The sequence below is a fragment of the Rhea pennata genome, chromosome 5 (assembly GCF_028389875.1).
Source record: "Rhea pennata isolate bPtePen1 chromosome 5, bPtePen1.pri, whole genome shotgun sequence".
In the NCBI taxonomy this organism is placed as follows: Eukaryota; Metazoa; Chordata; class Aves; order Rheiformes; family Rheidae; genus Rhea; species Rhea pennata.
Genome location: NC_084667.1, coordinates 56,663,978 through 56,683,449, shown reverse-complemented (window position 1 = coordinate 56,683,449; position 19,472 = coordinate 56,663,978). Strand labels below are relative to the sequence as shown.

At 45.2% G+C, this 19,472-nt stretch overlaps 1 protein-coding gene across 2 annotated transcripts in view; it reads left to right on the top strand.

Annotated features, from left to right (window-relative positions):
- The first annotated feature begins 455 nt into the window (after positions 1–455).
- Positions 456–19,472, top strand: part of CCDC85C (coiled-coil domain containing 85C) — a 115,578-nt gene continuing 96,561 nt past the window's right edge. For both annotated transcript variants that reach the window (XM_062576814.1, XM_062576813.1), the window contains exon 1: positions 456–1,793. In XM_062576814.1, the coding sequence (XP_062432798.1) occupies positions 1,082–1,793 (712 nt within the window). In that variant the 5' untranslated portion in view covers positions 456–1,081. The remainder of the gene's footprint in view (positions 1,794–19,472) is intronic.

Sequence of the window (19,472 nt, the reverse complement as noted above, 5' to 3'; positions counted from 1 at the left end):
CCGGGGCTGCTCCATGGGGCGAGACTGGGCCGGGCCGGGCCGGGCCGGGCCAGCAGCAGGGCGGGCTCCTTTCCCTGCCTTTCAACCGCGCCCCTCTCCCGACCGCTGCTCGCTCCGCGCACACGGCTGGGGGAGGCAGGGCCGGGAGGAAAGAAAGGGAGCAGCGGCGGGGCGGCGCGGCGGGGCGGCCCTTCCCTTTGTACCTGCCGTCTGAAGGCGCCAGGCGGCCCCGGTAACCCGAGCCGGCGGCGGGGAGCGGCGCGCTGGGGCCCGGCCCGGCCCGGCCCGGCCCCGGCAGCCAATGGGGCAGCGGGGGAGGGCCGGGGCCGCGCTCCGCCAGCAGCAGCGCCCGCCGCCTGGCCCGGCCCGGCCCGGCCCGGCCCGCCAGGAGGTGGAGCAGCCCGGCCCCGCCTCCCCGAGGGCTGAGCCATTCCGGGAAGGCTCCGGCTCCAGCTCCGGCTCCGGCTCCTGCTCCTGCTCCTCGGCAGCGCCGCACGCCGCGGGCGCCCACAGCCGCCGCCGCACCGGGCTGGGCCCCGCATCGCGGTCGTGCGGGCCGTGCCGTGCCGTGCCGCCGAGCTGCGGCCCGAGCGGCGGAGCGGGCTGCGCCGGAGGGATTAATGGTGCCGGCTTTCTGCGCGCATTTCGCGGGGAGCGGCGGGCTGCGGGGGGCGGCGGCGGGGCAGGTGGCAGGAGCGAGCTGGCTCGGGCGGGCGGCCGCCGCGCGGTTGTTTCGCCCGGGGTAAGTTGGCCGATTCCCTCGGGGGGCTTCATTCCGAGGCTTGCCTCCCCATTCACTGCCACCGCGAGCCCCGCTGGGGGTGGGGGAGAGGTAGCATTTTTTTTCTTTCCCTTTTTTCCCCCCCTCTTGGGTTGCTTTTTTATTATGGGGTCCGCGGAGGAGCAGATCTTCCAGGCTGGCGTTGCTCTTCTTCCTTGTCCAGCGCTCTGTGGAGGACTACAATATTTCTTCCCCAAGATGCTGCAGTAAATTTTAGTCCCAGGAAATCAGGCGAACAAAATAACCCAAATAACCCGAACCATTTGTTACTGTTTATGAACAAACGCTGTCTAGGCACAGATGATGGCAAAAAATTCCCTGGAAGGGTCTAAAGAAGACCTGAGCAAAATTTCAGAAGAGGAGATGCTGAGGTGGAGCAAGGAAGAGCTAGTGAAAAGACTGAGGAAAGTGGAGAATGAAAAGATGAACTTAATGGTGGAACACGGCAACTTAATGAAGGATGTGAACCGGCGGCTGCAGCTCCACCTGCATGAGATCCGCGGGCTGAAGGAGGTGAACCAGAAGTTGCAGGATGATAACCAGGAGCTGAGGGAGCTCTGCTGCTTCTTGGACGACGACAGGCAGAAAGGCAAGAAGCTGTCGAGGGAATGGCAGCGGTTTGGGAGGCACACGGCCAGTGTGATGTGGAAGGAGGTGGGCATATACCAGCAGAAGCTGAAGGACTTGGAGGCGAGGCAGGAGACCCTGCTGAGGGAGAACGTGGAGTTGAAGGAGATGGTGCTCATGCTGGATGAGGAACGGAGTGGGGCTGGCTCACGGAGCTCCATCGACAGCCAGGCCAGCCTCACCAACCTCAATGGTGGGTCAGGCACCAGGGACGTGGGGGACGGGAGCAGCACCTCCAGCACAGGCAGTGCAGGCAGCCCTGACCACCATCATCACCACCTCCACCACCACAAGCCTGGCGACAGCAAGGCCGGGGCCATGCGGAGGTCTATGGATGACCTTTCTGCGCCCCTTCACCACCGGAGCATCCCCAACGGCCTCAATGGTGAGCCTTTCCCCAACCTCCCCCTTCATCCCCCCGCTTGCTCATAGCAGGTGCCTCCGGCTTTGCCCTGCTCTCCTCTGCCCTCGAAAGTCTCTCCATCCGCCCTTGTCAGTGAGATGATAGATGCTTGGGGGGTTGTGTCCAAGCCATTCCCACTCCCTGCAGCTCCTTGGTGACCCCAAGGTCACCAAGAAGAGCAGTCGAAGTGATCTGGGAGGCTGGGTAGGTGACCCAAGTGGTGGTGCTCACCTGACGCAGGGGCAAGCGGCTCTGTGGTGCTTGCACTGAGTGTGGTGTTCCTTGGTTGCATTACTGATATCTGGCATTGAGGGATGGAGGCTTTATTATCTGGAGGGTTTCTGTTTGTTTTGTCCTTTTTTTTTTTTTTTTTTTTTTTTCATGACGGACGGACTAAGCCTGTATTTTTAGAGTTAAAGAGAATTTATTTATTCCTTTCTTCCTCCTCTCTCCTTTACAAATTTTATTTTATCTTTGACTTGTTTGCATGCTAGTTTGATGAGATTTATAAAAGCCTGGGTGAGATTTTGGAAGCAGTTGATTAGAGTCCAGGTGTGCCACATCACCTGTTAGCTCCCTGGCCTCCCAGGACAGGCTGGCTGTTGCGTGCTGAACAGTTTTGGCTAGGTGAAACTTGGCTTCCCCACACTCCTTATCAGAAACAGGAGCTTTGCTCGTAGCAAAGAGATTGCTTTTGAAGGCACACTGTATTCATAAATTTGTTCAGCCTAGTCATTAAAGTTAGAAACAAGCTCCACTGTCAAATCATGCCAAGCCTCTCTGGCAGTCTGTAGTCCAGCAAATTTCTCCTATTGTCTAATCAAGCATTAAAATAATAATATTGGATTATCCTGGAATGTCTTTAAAATAGATAAAATAGGGGAAATCTGGAAACTAACAAAATTTCAAATTTGACATCAAAAAGGAGTAGTCTGGCTGAGGGGGTTAGTAGGAATCAAATCAGGTACCAGACTAAATCTCTAGGTATGACTCCTGGAGTTTTGGCCTTCTTAAGCCCTTTTTCCAACCAGAGGAGTAGCCTTTAGTTAGGGGTACACATCCCCCTCTCCAAGCACAGAAACTGCCCCCTCAGTCCTGTCAGCCAGCCAGCAGGGATGGAGAGCCTGGGAGATTGACTCCCACTTGTTTTCAGCTCTGGCTTGCACTGCAGGAGAGACCATGAGTCTCCAAAGGGTGAGAAGATGAGAGGGCAGGCAAGACACCAGGGAGGAGGGCAGCTGAATGAATCTGCCAAGTAATGGTTTCTTCTGTCCCCAGCGCTTCAACAATCCTGATGGGACCAGGGAGTGCTGGTCCTTGCCTTGGTGATTTATGGCAACTCCTCAGTGCCCCAGGAGATCTGAGGCTATGCAGCACTGATCAGGCTGGTGGTGTGTTCATGGATGAATTTGCCATGCTTGGTTCAGTTGCTGCAGCTGTGTTTTCCCAGTCATGGCTGGAGATGTTACAGCCACCTAACCCAGTAGGCAGGTGTTGCTGGTTATAATGGTGACCCGGTCATCAAATGTTGTGGGATACAGTAGGCATCTTTAAAAATGTATTTCCTTCTCTCCATCTTCTAGTGTTTTACTGATTCAAAATATCTTGTTTACTAATTTGCAGGTAGCTTCTACTCCTGATGTGACTTTATTTTTGTAAAGCATTGCTATTCACAGAGGCCCACAGTGCATGTGGTAGATACTGAGTGTGCCCTTACTGTTTTGGGATGGAAGGGCCTTGCAGCTCTCTTCTATGAACCTTAGACCAGATCTCTTTCTGGTACTACACTGTTGTCTTGATAAAGTCGGTTAAATTCATTCCTGTTAACCAAGGGGCTCCTGTGAATTTGAGGTACTGCTGGTTCCCATTTCCATGCTCAAATGCTGTATGTGGGACCTTGCCCAATTGCATCACCTGGAGATCACTGAAAGCTGAGTCTAGCATCCTACCCTATAGAAGGAAACTGCAGGGAGCTGTGGCAAAGGACATGCGTATGTTTCTGCAACCTTCCTCATGCTTTTGCCTATGAAGGAGCAGTATGGACTAACAAACATTTCGGAAATGACTGTAGGCTTTAGTGCCTTCTCTTTAAGGGGTGCCTGACCTGAACTGTGGAAGATTGTCACTATAGGAAGTATTGAAGCTAACTCTACAGCCAACCTGTGTGGCTTCCTTTCTAAGGACAGGGCAGATGTGATCAACACTCTTTAAGCTAATAATCCCTGTAAAGATGCAAACAAGCCCAATTTCTCCACTTAGGTAGTGAAGCTGTAAAATGATTTAAATAGTTGTCATTCTCAGATAGCATCAGTATTCAGCAAGGCCATTTCACTGAATGTGCCTTTGGAAAAGCCTGTGAATACGTATGCAAATACAAAGCTTATCTGGCCGCTTTTTGACTGACAGCAAGAAGTCTGGCTGGGAAGCTTACTTGGGACCATGCGGTGCTGCCATTAATCCGGGGACACAATGTGTAAGATCAGGGCAGGTGAACACAAAGAATCCAGAAAGTCAGGTCGGTGGAGGAGGGGAGCTGCCCCTGAGCAGCCTCTGCACCGTGGGATTCTCTCAGTTTTTCCTAGACCTTCTCTGCTTTCAGTGCATGCAGGTGTGCTTTAGAGTTTAGCCTTTTTGTACAGTTTTGCTGATGACTTTTTTTCCCTGTGGGTAAGAATGGAAGGGAGGAAGAGGAGAAAGAGTGGCATTACATTTATAGGTTATAAAATTCTGTCTGTTTTGTTCCTGTCTCATTTCTGTAAAACACTGTCTATGGATAAAGCAGAAACTGCCTGGCCAGCACAACTAATACAGTAATGAACAGTCTTCACGTGCTTTCTTTTGGAGGGCAGAAGCAGATCCAGGGCAGAATTTAGCATCTGTACTAAAAGAACACGTCAGAAGACTTTGACAACCGATAAGAACAAGGTATGGTGAGCTGTTTGCTAGATGACTATACATACTATAGGGATCTAGAAAATCGTAAAATGCGCTTCCTCTGGTACTGGTATCCTACTCAGGCTTCATGCAGTGCTTTGCTTTCCTAGGCATTAAGCAGGATGGTTTCACTTGATTAATGCTTTTCTGAAAGAGTCGGGAGCATGGCAGCTGTTAAATGCTCCTAGGAAAGTAGCTTTTTAATGAAATCTTGGCAAGCAAAAGTGGATTAAATATTCCTTCCTTTCTCTTGAACAATCCTTTTGAAGTGAGTTGGTAAACCAGAACTTGATTTATTGGCCCCAGTGACCTGGCCCAAGGTGAGGATATGGACTGGAATTCTAGATTCATAAGATATATTCAGTATAGATAGTACCAGTCAGGATTTTTTTTTTTTTTTTAAAAAAAAAGAATCTGTGATTGATCTTTCTTTCATTTTTCCAAAGTCTGTTTATTCTTATAACTGACTTTTTGGAAGCCAGTACCTGGAACCCGATGACCAAGTAACTGCTCATGGAAGATAAGGAAGCTGATACCGTGAAATGAGCTAATCTTGGATGACACAGATAATCTTATGCTGCTGTGAATATTCTGCTGGGATTGAAGGGGAAGTCTGTTGGGTTTGAAAGTAAATAGTGTTTCCATTTTCAGTTTACTTGCATATAAGGATGGAACTTAAACTGCAGATGTAGAGACGCCTCCAAGCTGTGTGATGGGAACTGGGCTCTACCCACAGGTCCAGGACAGAAATCTAGGTGCAGTTGCTGTGTTCTGCTTGCCCAAGTGCTTTGAGCTTACTTTGCGTGCACAGTAGGAGCCTAAGTGTATGGGCATAGTCTTTCTAAGCTTTTGGATTTAGGCAGCCCAGTTGGAGCTATTGCCTTTGCTACTGCTTGTTTTCTGCCAAAATAAACCTCCCCCCCCTCCAAAAAAAAAAAAAAAAAAAAGCGCAGCAGCATTGGGTCATATTAACGTGACCTGAGGGAAGTAAAAAGCCTTCAGGTACCTTAGTATATGTTCCTGGACTGTGAGGTATGTGAGACAACTGGGAGGATTCGAAAGATCCCTGAATCCAAAGAAAATGCTTCCACTAATTTTAGGTGTCTCTAGATCTGACTGAAATGACTGTTTATCCAGTAACAGTCTACAGGAGGACAATTGGCTTTAGTGGGATTTGTGTGCACATCTGGGACACTGGAGAGCTGATAATAAGGAGCAAATGTGCCCTTGGTGCCAGTGCAGAACAAATCAGCCTTGTCTGCAGGGGTTGTGCCTGTGCCAGTCATGGTGAGCTGTCACCAGTGCTGTTAGGGTACTGCAGGCAGGCAAGGTGTGATTTTTACCAGTCCAGCTTAACGCTGCCTTGAGACAAGGGTACGCGCACGTTGTGGCTTTCCTCGCCTACGCTACCAGCCTGGAGTGATGCAGACATGCTAGCTGCTGATGTGTAACTGGGACAAAATCCAGTGTGTGCAAGGCTGTCAGGCTTTAATCCCCCCCCCACCACCACCCCCATAAGCTAAATTTTCTCTTTAGAACTTTTCATTCACCTTCCTCAAACACTATTTGTTCTGGGTTCCCAAAATTAGTGATGCTGTTCCCAATGTCTCCTTGACTTTATTCCAGTTGGGTAAAACATTAATGTATTTCTTTGTCAACACGAACAGTATTCTAAAAAATATTCTTACAAAACGTCATCAGTTGAAACCAGGAGTGGTCAGAAAGGTCTGCAGGAAAGCCGTGGCTACAGCATGGCCTTCACCCCAGCTGTGGTAGAGGCATTAATCAATAGCCTATCACTGCTATCTGCTCCAGTGGAAGAAGAATGGTCTTTCTAGATGAGGAGGTGGGAAGATCTCTAGTTCTATTGATTCCCACTTGTAAATGTCCACATATTTACCTAGCAGGTACAATATATTACATTTAAAATGGTGGCAAAGAGAAATAGCTGTTCCCTGTGGGTTGATATTGATCTAGTGCTTTGTACTAACTTCTCTTCTCACATCTTTAGGCCAAAATCCTTCTTTTTTTTATTAGAGTATTTATAATCAATATACATAATATTTACTAGGACACATTAGTGAGGCCTCTGAAAAGAGAAGATGCAGAGGCAGAAGTAAAAGGTGATGTTCAATTTCAGGTATTTAGAATACAGACTTCAGCACTTGGGGCTCCTTGAGCTCCCTTTGTATGCAGTGAGGAGAAAGAGTTGCTTCCATGTCACAATTCACTCAACCTATGTCTGCCTTAGCAGGAGAAGAGTTGCACACTGAACATGCCCTTTCTTTCCACTAATGGGAAGGCAGTATAGATGAATAGTTCATAGGCAATCATCTAAAGTCAGGTGAGACAAATTCTAGTCAAGGTGTTGAAGTGACCTTTGTTCACTCTTGCAATGCAGGTGTGCTAGTCCTGGTGAAAAGCAGGAATTCAGTTCTCAAGTCAGGTGGTCAACCCTTGCAGTCCCTATGTCGAGTCAGCACAGCAGCCTGGCCCTCATGTCAGAGAAAGCCCTCCCCTCTCTAAGGGAGGTGGGGTGCATCAAGGCTAAATGGCCTTGTGAATGTTGGTGTGGAGTAGTGGCTTGGCTGTTTGAAAAATTACTATCTTTCTTATATCAATAGCACTTTTTGCTTTTTGTCCTCTGCATATTGCATTAACTTTTTTTTTGATACTGCTATATTTAACATGACAGTATTTCTGTTATTGTAGGCAGCTACATGAAAGCTATGTGTAATTAAACCAGGAAACTTGCCCTGGGTTGATATCCTAGATGTTAGAACTCTGTAGAAATACCTGTCTCCATCTCTTCTGTAAGTTTATTGAGCTCTGCTAATAGGTTTGCAAATGCTGAGATTTCAGACACTAAGACTGCAGCTTGAGTTTCTCACAACCAGCAGTTTTTGTCCACTTCTCTAAGGGGCTTCAGTGTTGGGAGTGCTCAGCTTGAAGTATCTTTTTCATTGTCATTTCTCAATCTCTCTCCCTGCTAGGGTGTTGAATGTGTCAGCCCTTTAGACTCTGAAACCTGAGGGTAGCTGGTATCTCTGAAAAGAAGGCTTGCGACATGTAAACTAGATACTAAAACTGGACCTTATCTGGAAATGTATGCTCTCCGCTAGTGCATTCTTCTTTTGTTTTAGTCTTTCAATTTTCTAAAGAGACCTTTTGTTCTCAACTGTCCTGTTGAAGGAAAAAAATTGTATTGATTAAAAGGCAATTTTCTGTAGGCCTTTGATGGAATTATCCACTTACATTTGTCAAATGCAATCAAAATAAGAGGAATAAGCTATGTTGGTTAAATGTAAATGGTTTGGTCCTCTGGAGGCAAGCTGAGGATTGAATTAAATGGAAATCTGAATAAATGGCAGGCATGGGAACCCAAAATTCAGCTCTGGCATGTGCTATGTTTGGTGTGTGCGAGGAGAAGAGGGGCACAAACACTAATGCTGAGCGAGGCTTAGGAGAAGTGTTGCCTCTGAAAGCTGGAGTGGTTGAGGCTTTGGTGGAGCTGTAGGGCCCAGGTGTGTTGGCGCTGGGGTTATTTTCTCCTGGGGAAGGGGCAGGGCAGTGGCCTTGCTTGTGTCTTGCATGAACACAGCCACACCAGCGCCTGCTGGTGTTGTCCCCCTGGCTATTCCTGTGGCATCCTTCTGTGTTCGGGCTGCCCTCGGGAGATGCGCTGGAAGCAGAATAAAGATAGAAAATGGCTGATCTCACTGATGGGCAAGATGTACGTGAGAGGCTTAAACGGGCAAAAACGTTTGGTGTACATCCTGAGGTGTGGTGGAAGGCAAATGAGAAGATTTACAAAGCCATTTAAAATAGATTGAAAACGCTTGACCCCAGGAAGGCTGGTTAACGTTGAAGTTCTCCCCACACTCACAGTCGAGCTGTAACGTATCCCTCTGCAAAACACACAGCAGTGGTGGCGGCCTCGTGCAGCAGGGGAGATCTGGGGCGGTGGGTGCAGCTTCCCCGAGGCTTTGCAGCGATTGGCTAGGTTTGCATCTGCATTCTGTATTTTTAACGTGACTTTTTTTGTCTGCAAGCCAGAATTCATCCTGCCCTGTCTCCAAATGTCATCATCCCCTTGTGGTTAACTTGCTGCAATTCATGAAACGCTTGGCTGCCAGAAATAGTTATGTGTAGAGGTTCCCCCGTGCGCGGAGCGGGCAGAAATTTGCAGGCAGCGCTGCTAGGCACTCGCACACTAACATGTCCACCAAGAGGAAGTTGACCCACTTCTGCAAATAGATAACTCCTGGCAGAAAAAGTAACACTGTCTCAGAGAATCTGTCTTTCTGTTGCCTACTGAATTGTGAAGCAAAAAGCAGGCTAGCTCCATCTTCTGAATTAACAGTTGTGCAGCACAGTGCTCCCCATTGAAATGGGAGTGTGTAAAGCAGCCCTTGAGCTGAGGAGGGCTTAAAATGGCCACAATTCTTTTCTTCTTTTTTTTCTTTTTTTTTTTTCCTGATAATGAGTGCTTTTGTTAGTGAATGAGGTGTGCAGAGTTCAGGACTCGGCTCTTCTCAGGCATTAGGAAACACTTATCACCATGGCAAATGAAGGCTGCTGTACAGGTTATTTTGAATACTTTGATGTTTGCTCAAGTCTGGGCTGAGACCATTTATGCCAGGTTACCTCTGTCCATACGCGTAGAGGCGTGTAGTCTTCCCTCCCTCAAATTGCATCTTCTTGCCTTGGTGTTTGACGCGCTCGGAAAGCTCGTTGCTTGTAGCGGCTCTTTGGGCAGCTCATGGTTCAGGTAATCGAGGGCCGTGCCTGGTACGGCAGATCCATCTTCACGAGCAGTTCCGCTCTGCGGTGCGGTGGGCAGGGGCAGGTCGCGGTGAGCGAGAGCGGCGGGTCCTTCCCTGTCCGCCCTCTCGCAGGCTATGAGGCAGGAGCAGCCCGGTGCCCGAGGGAGGTTGTGCCTCCGGGATCTGCGGGTCCGTTTCCCCCGTTGCCCTGGTCGTGTCCCCCTCCTCCTCCTGGCCAATGAGGCCGCGTGGTCAGCTTCCGTAGGGGTTCTCCTGCAGACGGGCCTCTTGAACGGTTGTCCATGGTGCAGTAGGCATTAATGTACGGCTGGTTAATTAATCAGTTAGATTTGAGACTGGGGTGCTCCACAGCTCCCAGTGCTGACAGTATTGGAATAGTGTCACTTGACTTAGCGGGTGACTACAGACCTTCTGCTTCCAGGGACCTTACTGTGTAGCTGAAGCAGCCCTAAATCCAATGGGAATTAGACCACTCTGTTCAGTGAGGTTCTCCTATAGCTTCGTAGGACTGGATACCTCAACTTTGGAGCTATCTGTGGAGTCTCGATGTGGTTGTCTCTAATGGAGGGAGCAATAGGGAGGAGTGATGGGCTTATGATCGGAGGGCACAGACCAGCTGTAAGCTGCAGATGAAAGAGGGACATGTTAGCTGCCTAAGTAGTTGTATCAACCCAGGCTTGCCGGCAGAACTAGTTCAGTCAAATCTGGAACGCTCTGAATTCAGCTGTTGCTCTGTCCCCCAACTCCAGGCAGTGAAACTCAAGTCTGCATGTTGCTTCCTTTTCCCCCTGTTTCATCCCCAAACTTCCCTGTCTGCTGGGGATTCATTCTCATGCAGAAAAGTCAGTGGCATTTGAATATTTGTGGGAGAAGGTGGAAGGAGATTGTGGAACAAGTAGATGGAGCAGGGCTGAGGAGGAGGCAGGAGAGCAGATACTTCACTGCTGTTTCAAACTGTCTCTGCAGCAATAGGATGCTCCAGGGCTACCTATGCCTGTGGGTTGGGCAGCATTGTCTGATCTGCCAATGCTTTCCTGGAATAACGAAATGGAGCTGCTTGGAGCTGAGAGCCCCACTTCAGCGCGGCAGGGAGAGCTGTGGAGTGAACGCTGCTCTATCCTGTCCCAACAGAGGTTGCCACAGAAAAGAAGGGAGCAGATAAAAGAATTGCTCTAAGTTGATCAATAAAAACAAACCATTATTCAAAAGAAAAGGAAAAAGTAAGCCTTACAGCCTTTCTAGTCCCCAAAGTTTAATATTTCTATGGAAACCACTGCAAGCAAGAAGCTTACTGTCAGTATCCTTGTCTGATCTATTGGGGATGACTAGATTTAAAAACTGGCCTCACCCACATCTTCTATCCCAGATCATCTGCAGACAGGTTGCTGCATATCACAAATGCAAGGTTAAATCCTACATGCCTAGTTTCTGACTCTCCATTAAGTGCTAAACATTCTCTGGAGGGCTTGCATCCATCTTTCATGTGCAGTTTTTTACTTGCTAAGGTACATTTCATTCACTCTGTGACACTTATTGATAATGCCTTGTCTTATGAGTGCCACTTCTGTCAGTCTGTGCTTCTTGAAGGATGACTGTGACTTTGTATCTGGCTGTAGACCATTTAGTAGTACGGTATCTCTCTGTGCCCAGTGAAGTTACTGCAGAAACACCGTAGGACTTGAATAAAGTTCAGACCTAGGGTCTTCACAATTGTTTGTCTTTTATGCAAAGGAGGTTCATGTTATCCCTAATCTGCACAAATGGACATAATTTATCCTATTGTCTATTTTTGTCTAGCCAGATGACTACCTGTTGTCATATATATATATATATGTGTGTGTGTGTGGGTGTGCAGCCGTTCACCATTGTCGTGTTGATGTTTTCACTGCTTTCTTCCCATTTTTATTTTTTGCATGATGCACTAGAAGTGGCTTCAGGAAAACCTACATACCAGTCCCACCATTTTATGCTGGAATAGTATGGTCAGGTGCTGACGGAGTACTGGTAATAAAGATTACTTATTTTGATTGATGCTGAATCTTTTTCAGCCCCTTGCAAAGGTATTAAGAAGAAGCTTATTTTTATGTACAATTTTAAAGCACTTTTGTGATGCACAGTATTCTTTTGTCTTTCTGAATTCTCTTATCTCCCTTACCTGGGCTTACTGTCTCATGTTTGTGTGTTTCTCAGCAGCTGAATATAACTTTGATCTATGCTTTGGATCTATGGAGCTTTTAATCCCTTTCCACTGAGTTAAAAGGTTGTTTGCTGTTGAATGTGATATGTAGTTATAGGTTATATGATCTTCACCAGTGGCCCATGCATCACACAAAGATGGCATATTGTGAAAAACTCTGACAGAGTGTCCCCTTGTTCGTTATCCTGATTGCAACTCGAACCCAGCACTTGAGTGAGGCAATCGTCTGCTGCTTTGGGATTGCTGATACTCCTGTCCTTTAGTGTTACATGCATGTTATGTACTCACCTTCTTTATTTCATTTGTTCAGTCTTTTTGTTGCGATGTTTATTTTTGAGGCTACAAATCAGTTGGATATTTCAACCAGTAAAGCAGGTTTTCTGTCTTCCAAGTCTGATAATGTTTGCAGTGTAATTTCCTCCTGGAGTTTTCCCTTTTCATCCTCTTTAACTGCTTTTTACACCTCTTAAAACATGAGGATCAGTTTTAAAGTCTGCACATTTATTCCTCTTTGATGTCCTGAAACACGATAATGTATGCCTTGTTTGTGGAGATGGCTCTTCAGGAGTGGCTGAAGGTTTCAGTTTTACAATATAATTATTTCTGCAGTTTCCAGTCCTCCAGGCCATGTTGATATAGCTGCGTGTGAGTGAGTGATATCCAGCTCAATATATTTAACCGTCTTCTGAAAATTGTTCTATTTTAGTATAGCTATTTGCTTTCTGGATGCTGAGCGGTTTATTTAGAAGTGTGTTCTCCCATGCTTGTCTCTGGCCTTTTGTAACAAAATACAGTCCTCTGTTCATATGAGGTCAGTTAAGACTATCATTTTAGATTTAAGATAACAGAAGAAGGATGGATGGTTTTGCAGCTACAGTACTGGATTGGGTTCTTTATAATATATTTGTACAGTGCTCAGTAGGGTTGAACCCTTACCTCAGCTGGAACCTCTAACCATGGCTATGATACCTGCGATAACAAACACAGGCTTTGAATTATATAGAGCCATCAAGGAAGGAGCAGCCCTAGAGCTTTACAGTAACTAAAACTCCAGATATTTCTAATTCCCAGTTCTGGAGTTGCTTGAAACCCTGTTTCAACTTTACTAGGGTTAAAGGGCTTTAAATGTTGGAGTGCTTCTTTCTGTATTGTATTTACCTCTTAGGACAGCAGGTTATTGATCAGCTATCAAAATTAAAAGCATGTCAAATAACAGAATGAATACAGATGAGAATACCGAGCAAAGAAGAAAGAACAGTGTTTGCCTCTGCTCAGATAGACCTAGGCAAGACAAATACAGAAAGATGATACCGCTGTCTCGGCATTATCAGGGCAACGAGTTACCTCCGTGTCTTTCAGAGATCCCATCTGTGTTACTTAGTTGAGAATTATATACGTATATTTGAAATGCATGTAATGTTTATCCAACAGCCTCGTACAGTTTGGGCTAAGGTTTGGATCCACAGCCATGAAGTCAGTGGGTCCTTGTTGTCATGTTACTCTCTGTTTTGATGCAAAGCAGCAGTGTCTTTGCTGTAATTGCCATTCCCTCTTTCCAATTAAATTCTTACCTGATCCCTTGATTGCTCTATTTCTGACTCCACTAATTTGGTAACTCCTAATAAGCTCTAACTGAAAAGTCATCAAAGTCGCTCTTGTGTGTGAACCCAATGTTTCTTAGCCACCTTTGGCTTTTATTCTCATTTGCATACTGGAATTCATAGGGAGGATCTATTTGTCAGTGTATCAGCAAATCATTAGAAGGGTGACAAGACTGCAGTAACTCTTCCTAGGCAATTATGTATGAAAGGTTGTCAGTATGAGTAGTATGGGAAGTTAAAAGACTTAATTTTCATTTGGAATTGAAACCCTAATGACTTTCCACTCCCACAGATCATAAAGACCTTATTTCAGCTTCAAGTTGACCAAAAAAGGAGGGGAGCTCTTTTATTACATACTATTTTGTAGAGAATTTTTATGAAAAAGCAGATTTATGAGTCACCATTCTATGTATAAAAGATAATTACTGGAGTATGAGCTTCAAAAAGTGACATTTTATGACTTTGCCACTAGCCATGCAATGCAAGCTTTTGCTTTCTCTCTTTTCAATTAGTTAAGTTAAACAACATCTTGGTTTGAAAGGACTAATTATACTCCTGTTTGTTGTTTGCCTTGTACACTAAATGTTTTCTATCTGTAAAGCTAAGCAGCGAGGGGGAAGAAAGGATCACCCCAAATGAATGCTGCTTAATTATTTAAAATCATAGATGTAGATCCTGTGGGTTTAAGTGCATTGTTGTATGCAGTCACATCACTTGCTTGCATGGTAGTAAGGAAGAGAAACTGGATCATGCAAATCCTTTCATTAACCCTAGGATGCATAATTAAGTTCCCGTGGAAGTGTATTCTGTAACATTCTTCTAAACAGCCATGTTTAATCTGTGCTTATCATTAAAACTACATGTTTATCCACTTTGGTATTTTTTATTTTTTTTCTATATGTATGTGGAACATTTTGTAACAATGGCATGCATTTCCTAATGCAAGGAAGAGTTAAGGGAGGGTGTATGTATACGTATACACATGGAGCGTACACAAGTCGTATTCCTGCATTGGCTCTACAGTGGTAGGCCAAGAGTTTGCACAGTGACAAGTGATCCTGAGCACCTCAACTTTGGGGGTGCAAATACTAAAAGGACCTCTCCTGTTCAAACAGCAGGTCTTCCACATTTTTAGAATATTAAATGCTACGAAAGTAATTCAGACTTGGCAGTATCTAGGGTGACTGGCTAATTTTTCAAAATCTCGGGCAGGTAACTATGTACCTGAGTAAGTGTTGCTAGACAGCTGTAAAAGCCCTCCATCAGTGATGGGCTAGGTCTTATGAGCTTTCTGATGCCATAGTTGTGGAGACAAGTCTGCTCTGAGTCCTGCAAGATGAGGAATAGATCACGTAAACAGCAGCTGATTCAGTTGTTCCCTGCATGGAAAGGTTTCTATTTTTCTCTTCAGTTCCTGAACTCTGGCTCATTATAGCATCTTGGCCAGGTTGGATAGGAAAGGTTTTAGATGGAAAATCTGCTGTTGTGTCCTTTCATTTTGCCTTATTTGGAGAAAATTAGAAGGCTGTTCTTTCTTTTTTTCTTTTTTTTTTCTTTCTTTCTTTTTTTTTTTTTTTTTTCTGGGCAGTCCAAAGTGAGGAAAGTGCAATAATTTGGGGAAAGGCTTTGAGCTGGTCCTGTAAATGGCATGTTCTCTAAAGGGTAAAACTCTGAACATGCTATGTTTAAGGATGGCAATACTTGAATTTGACCTTTTCTTTTTTGGATTTAAACCAAAGCCATATCACAGGCAAAGGACAAAGTTGTTCTGTCAAAAACACCGCCTGCAGAGCTCGAGGGTAGGGCTGGGCAGCACGGAGCATGCAGCCTGCCATGGGGGCCTGTAGGGATGTAGGGATGACGAACCTTGGGACATGCTCCTGTGCTGAGCTGGGCGTGAGGGACTGGGAAGCAGGAATTGTGTGCCCAGCTCAAGATGAGACTGGAGGCCAAGGGAAAGGGATGCAGCAGCTGCCTGAAGGAAGAGATGGAGTAAATGAGTCCAAAGATGTGATTTGGGAATGAGCTTTTAACAGCTGATTTCACTGAACTGGATTGAACTGCCTCCAGCACAGCATTGATGGCAGTGCCTCGAGGTATAAAGATTGTGTTTTGATCAGCAAGTCAAAAGCAAGTCTACCACTAGTTATGAATATATTTTCAAAATTGCAAGCAAAGGAGATCCCATGAAAGTAACAGGCAGAAAAAGATGCTTGAAGGAACCATTGTCCTCTGTGATGGTTGGAGAATATGTAGACCTGAACCTTGTACTACTTCCCATCTCTGCTTTTCAAACCTGTGCAAACACATTTAGCACCTGAGTTTTGAACCTGTTGAAGTCCTGAGTGGACATAGTGCAAGATGATGGGAAAACTAATAATGATGGAGTTTTGAAAATACAAGTGGTTCAGTTGAAGATGCGTGATATAAATGGGAAAAAATGTGCATGTGTGTCCTGTGCTGTATATAGTTGACCCAATTGGTTATTCAATGATGAAGCCTGATCTGTATGTTTCAAATGACAGATCTGGGTTCTGAAGTGCTTATGATTAGATTAAGGCTGTGTGGTAAACCTTAATGGTGCATGAAAAGCTACTGCTGGATTTGCAGTAATACGTACTTTTCTGCCTTGGAACAGCATGAATAATACTTTATGGTTGTATAACTCCTTCCAGACAAGGAGTCTAGAAGTGCTTTGTAAATGTTAATGAGTTTGGCCTCATCGCATATATATAAGCCTGGGAAGTAGCATTGTTCCCCTTTTGTATGGTTTGGATGTTGACTAGCCTAAGTACGCAAAGAGCAGCAGCAGAGCTTTCATCTTCCGACCCTCAGTCTTGGGCCTTATCTACAGGACTCTGTAGGCTTTCTAAGTGGATCTGGGGTATGCACTGTAATTTACTGCAGATTCAATCTAGCTAAAGGGTTGTTTATGCAAACCTCTGGGTATCCATTGTAAAGCAAAAAGCATTATAATTATTTGTCAGTAATTTCTTGCTTGCCTCCTGGTTCTACAGCAGCAGAGATTGCAGCTAATCCTCTACTGAAATGAAATCAGTTGGGGCATTATGAATATCATTTGCTTGTTCAGAACAAAGAGGCTAAGCTAATGTGAGTGAAAACTCCTGTTATCTTTACGTGGGAGTTTCAGGTGGGTAAGGAATGTGAGGTCAGCCTGGATTGGGAGCAGATAATTGCCTGTGTCAAAGGGCAGTGAGAGTGATGCCTGTGAAAAATGCCCTGCAAAGGAGGTGGGATCAAGCACTGTCGTGGGCATATGAAGGTTTTTCTCTAGCAGCTTCTTCAGATGTTCATCCCTGAATGTCTGTGATTTGTGCAGATTTGTTTAGTGGGACTTTCTGCAACATGAGCTCCGAGTTGGGTGGGATGGTGACTAATAGTGGAAGTTTTGTGATGAGGATATTGGAAACAAGAGAACATGTCTGTATTTTCTTCAGTATTTTTATCTGAAAAGAACTGGGGAGTTTCCTAGGAAGATTTACATGTGGTTGAATATTACTTTGCTGGCATGATGGAAACTGTACTAATAAGGTAGCTGGCACTTGGAAAAAAGCACAGATTTGATTCTTTTCAGAGGCAACTGCTCTGTTTACTATCTGTTTCTCCATTTGTTTACTATCTGTCTCTACATACGTAGATCAGACTCATCTCAGGTTTTGTGATCTTATAACGCTGAGGAAGGCCTTTTAATACGGCTTTTTACATCCAGTTGCATTATACCAAGGATGAATTTGGCTCATGGCCTTGTGCTGTTCAGGTTGCTATGATCATGTGGGCATGGAGAGGGTAGCTGGATTCCTACAGAATTGATACTAAGCATCTGAATGGCAGCTGAAGTTATAAGTGAAAGAAAGAGAAGATTTGAACTGTATGGTAATGTATAATACCTAAGTAATTTCTGAAAGACATTCTGTGGGATATCAGTGTTCCTTTGTTACGAGACATTCACAGAGCCAGAGATAGGAGAACATTGTGTATTCTGGAGCTGAAATTGTGTTCCATTTATTGCTACACTTAAGAAGTCTCTCTCTCTGAATTAAATGGCATTAGAACAGTTGGCTTGTTCTGTATGAATGGCCCATGTTTTTGGTCTGTACAATACTGCGATGGCATGGGATTGTTCCTTATCCAGCTCTTGTTTGAACCCAACCTTGCCTTAGCTCATCAACCCACAACAGAAGCTTTTCTGAAACAGTGTTTGGTCAGGGCTACAAATAACAAATTTTAGGTGATGAACAGGAGATTTTGGCAAGGCCAAGCACATGATGTGAACGCACAGGGTATTTGTATGTGACGTGGCTTCCTTGGAGAGCTGGGAGCCAGAGCACCTTATAGAAAAGCTCTTAGTTGAATGTGCAGTGCTTAATCTTTCTACTACAGCCTATAATGTGTAGAGAAAGATCTAGATAATACAAGAAAACAGTTATTTATCCGGGATTAGCCTACATAAAACATTTACATTGAGCAGAAACTAGGCCAGAATAACATCCTTTTGTAAATGGTGATGAATTACAACCTGATCGAAAGTCTGTTGAAGTTGAAAGAGCCTTTGTAGTTCTTTCACTGAACTTTGGACACTGTTTGTAGGAGAAAGACTAAAGCTTATGTCTGTCAACATTTTTGTAGCAGAGAGAAGTCTTTTTAAAAAAGAAAAAACAAAAAGCGAACCCCCCAAAACTCCCAAAACCAAAGCAAGCAAATATACAGAGGGCAATTAATATCATGTTTGTAACAAACTCCCGGGGTGGCTAGTTAGCGGTAAGTCCCTACGGAGAACAGCCTGCTGCCTTTCAGAATCCCTCCTCTGCTAGCAGTGACATTTTCCTGATGATTTATTACCGTAGGAGCTAGAGAGTAATCCTTGGTAAATAGATTTATACATGTGACACTAGTGAATGGGAGATTTATACTTGGCTATTCCGTTGCTGCTTATTACCATATGATGTTTCAGTAAATGCAATTATGCGTCTGCCTCTACTCTTTAAAGACTTGAGAGGACTTGTGATATTACTATCTTCTTCTCAACAGAGTCTCACAAAGAAGGCACTTTCCAGTGGGACTGATGGGGTTTGCAGTTGGCTTTATCCCTAGAAGGCCTGGTGGGGCTAGGAAAGCTGGGGTTTTGGCTACAGCTAGCTTGACTATTAAAAAGACTCTTAGTCTTTTTATAGTGAAGGTATTTTAGAAGTTGGCCTTAACTTCATCAGCTTCCTGAGCACTGATAGATTTTTTTTTCATTGCAGAACTGACCTGGCTCTAATAGGCTCTTAGAAATTGAAATGAAACCTCTGACTCCAGATATAGGGGTCTCCTGCTGGTGAACTTAGCTTGAAGTTTTCATTGCACCTGCTGAAGATCAGGCTTTAACTGGAGTATTTTCTGTGATACTAGGGGAACTAATTTAATTTTTATTAGCTTGTATTTTTCCTCTAGTTTGTTTAGCTCAGATCCTACTATTTACTGTGGCTATCTACTACATTTTTAATCAGAAAACATTCTCATTAAACTAAAATTATTTCTTTTCCCCTTTGGAAATCAATATGATATCAAATCCTTTCAAAAGGAAAGACCACACGATCTGCTAGATATTTTGCTTAGTGTAAGTATTTAGGGAGACAGTCTGGCTCCGCTGAGTCCTGACAAAACTTCCCTTGACTTTGGGAGGGCCAGGAGTTCACCTTTTATTTTCAGTTCGCCTGTAACTTTTCATTCCTGCATCTTTAATGCTTTAATCTCAGTGTGACCCTTTTTGTCCACGGTCAAGCCCTGTATTCCTGCACTGTGTGCTCTGAGACCTCATTCATAAACATCTCTCCAAACATCGCTCTTTATCCTGTGTCCGCGGATGCGAGAGAATCGCAAACAATAGCAGTGCTGAAACAAAAGGAAGCATTGTTGCGGGGGCGCTGGGGTGGGAGCGCGGATGGGCCTCCCAGCCTTGGCGGGCTGGGACACATTGTCCCCCTAATTGGATTTCTGCTGACGTGGCCAGCTGGTGGTGGCCAGCCGGTGGGAGCGGGAGCAAGACCTGGCGGGGGAAGGCATGCCGCTGCCCTAAACCTAGCGGTGATTGGCGGAAGCAAATGACCTTAAAGCCTATGTTGTTGAGTGAGTCCTAATA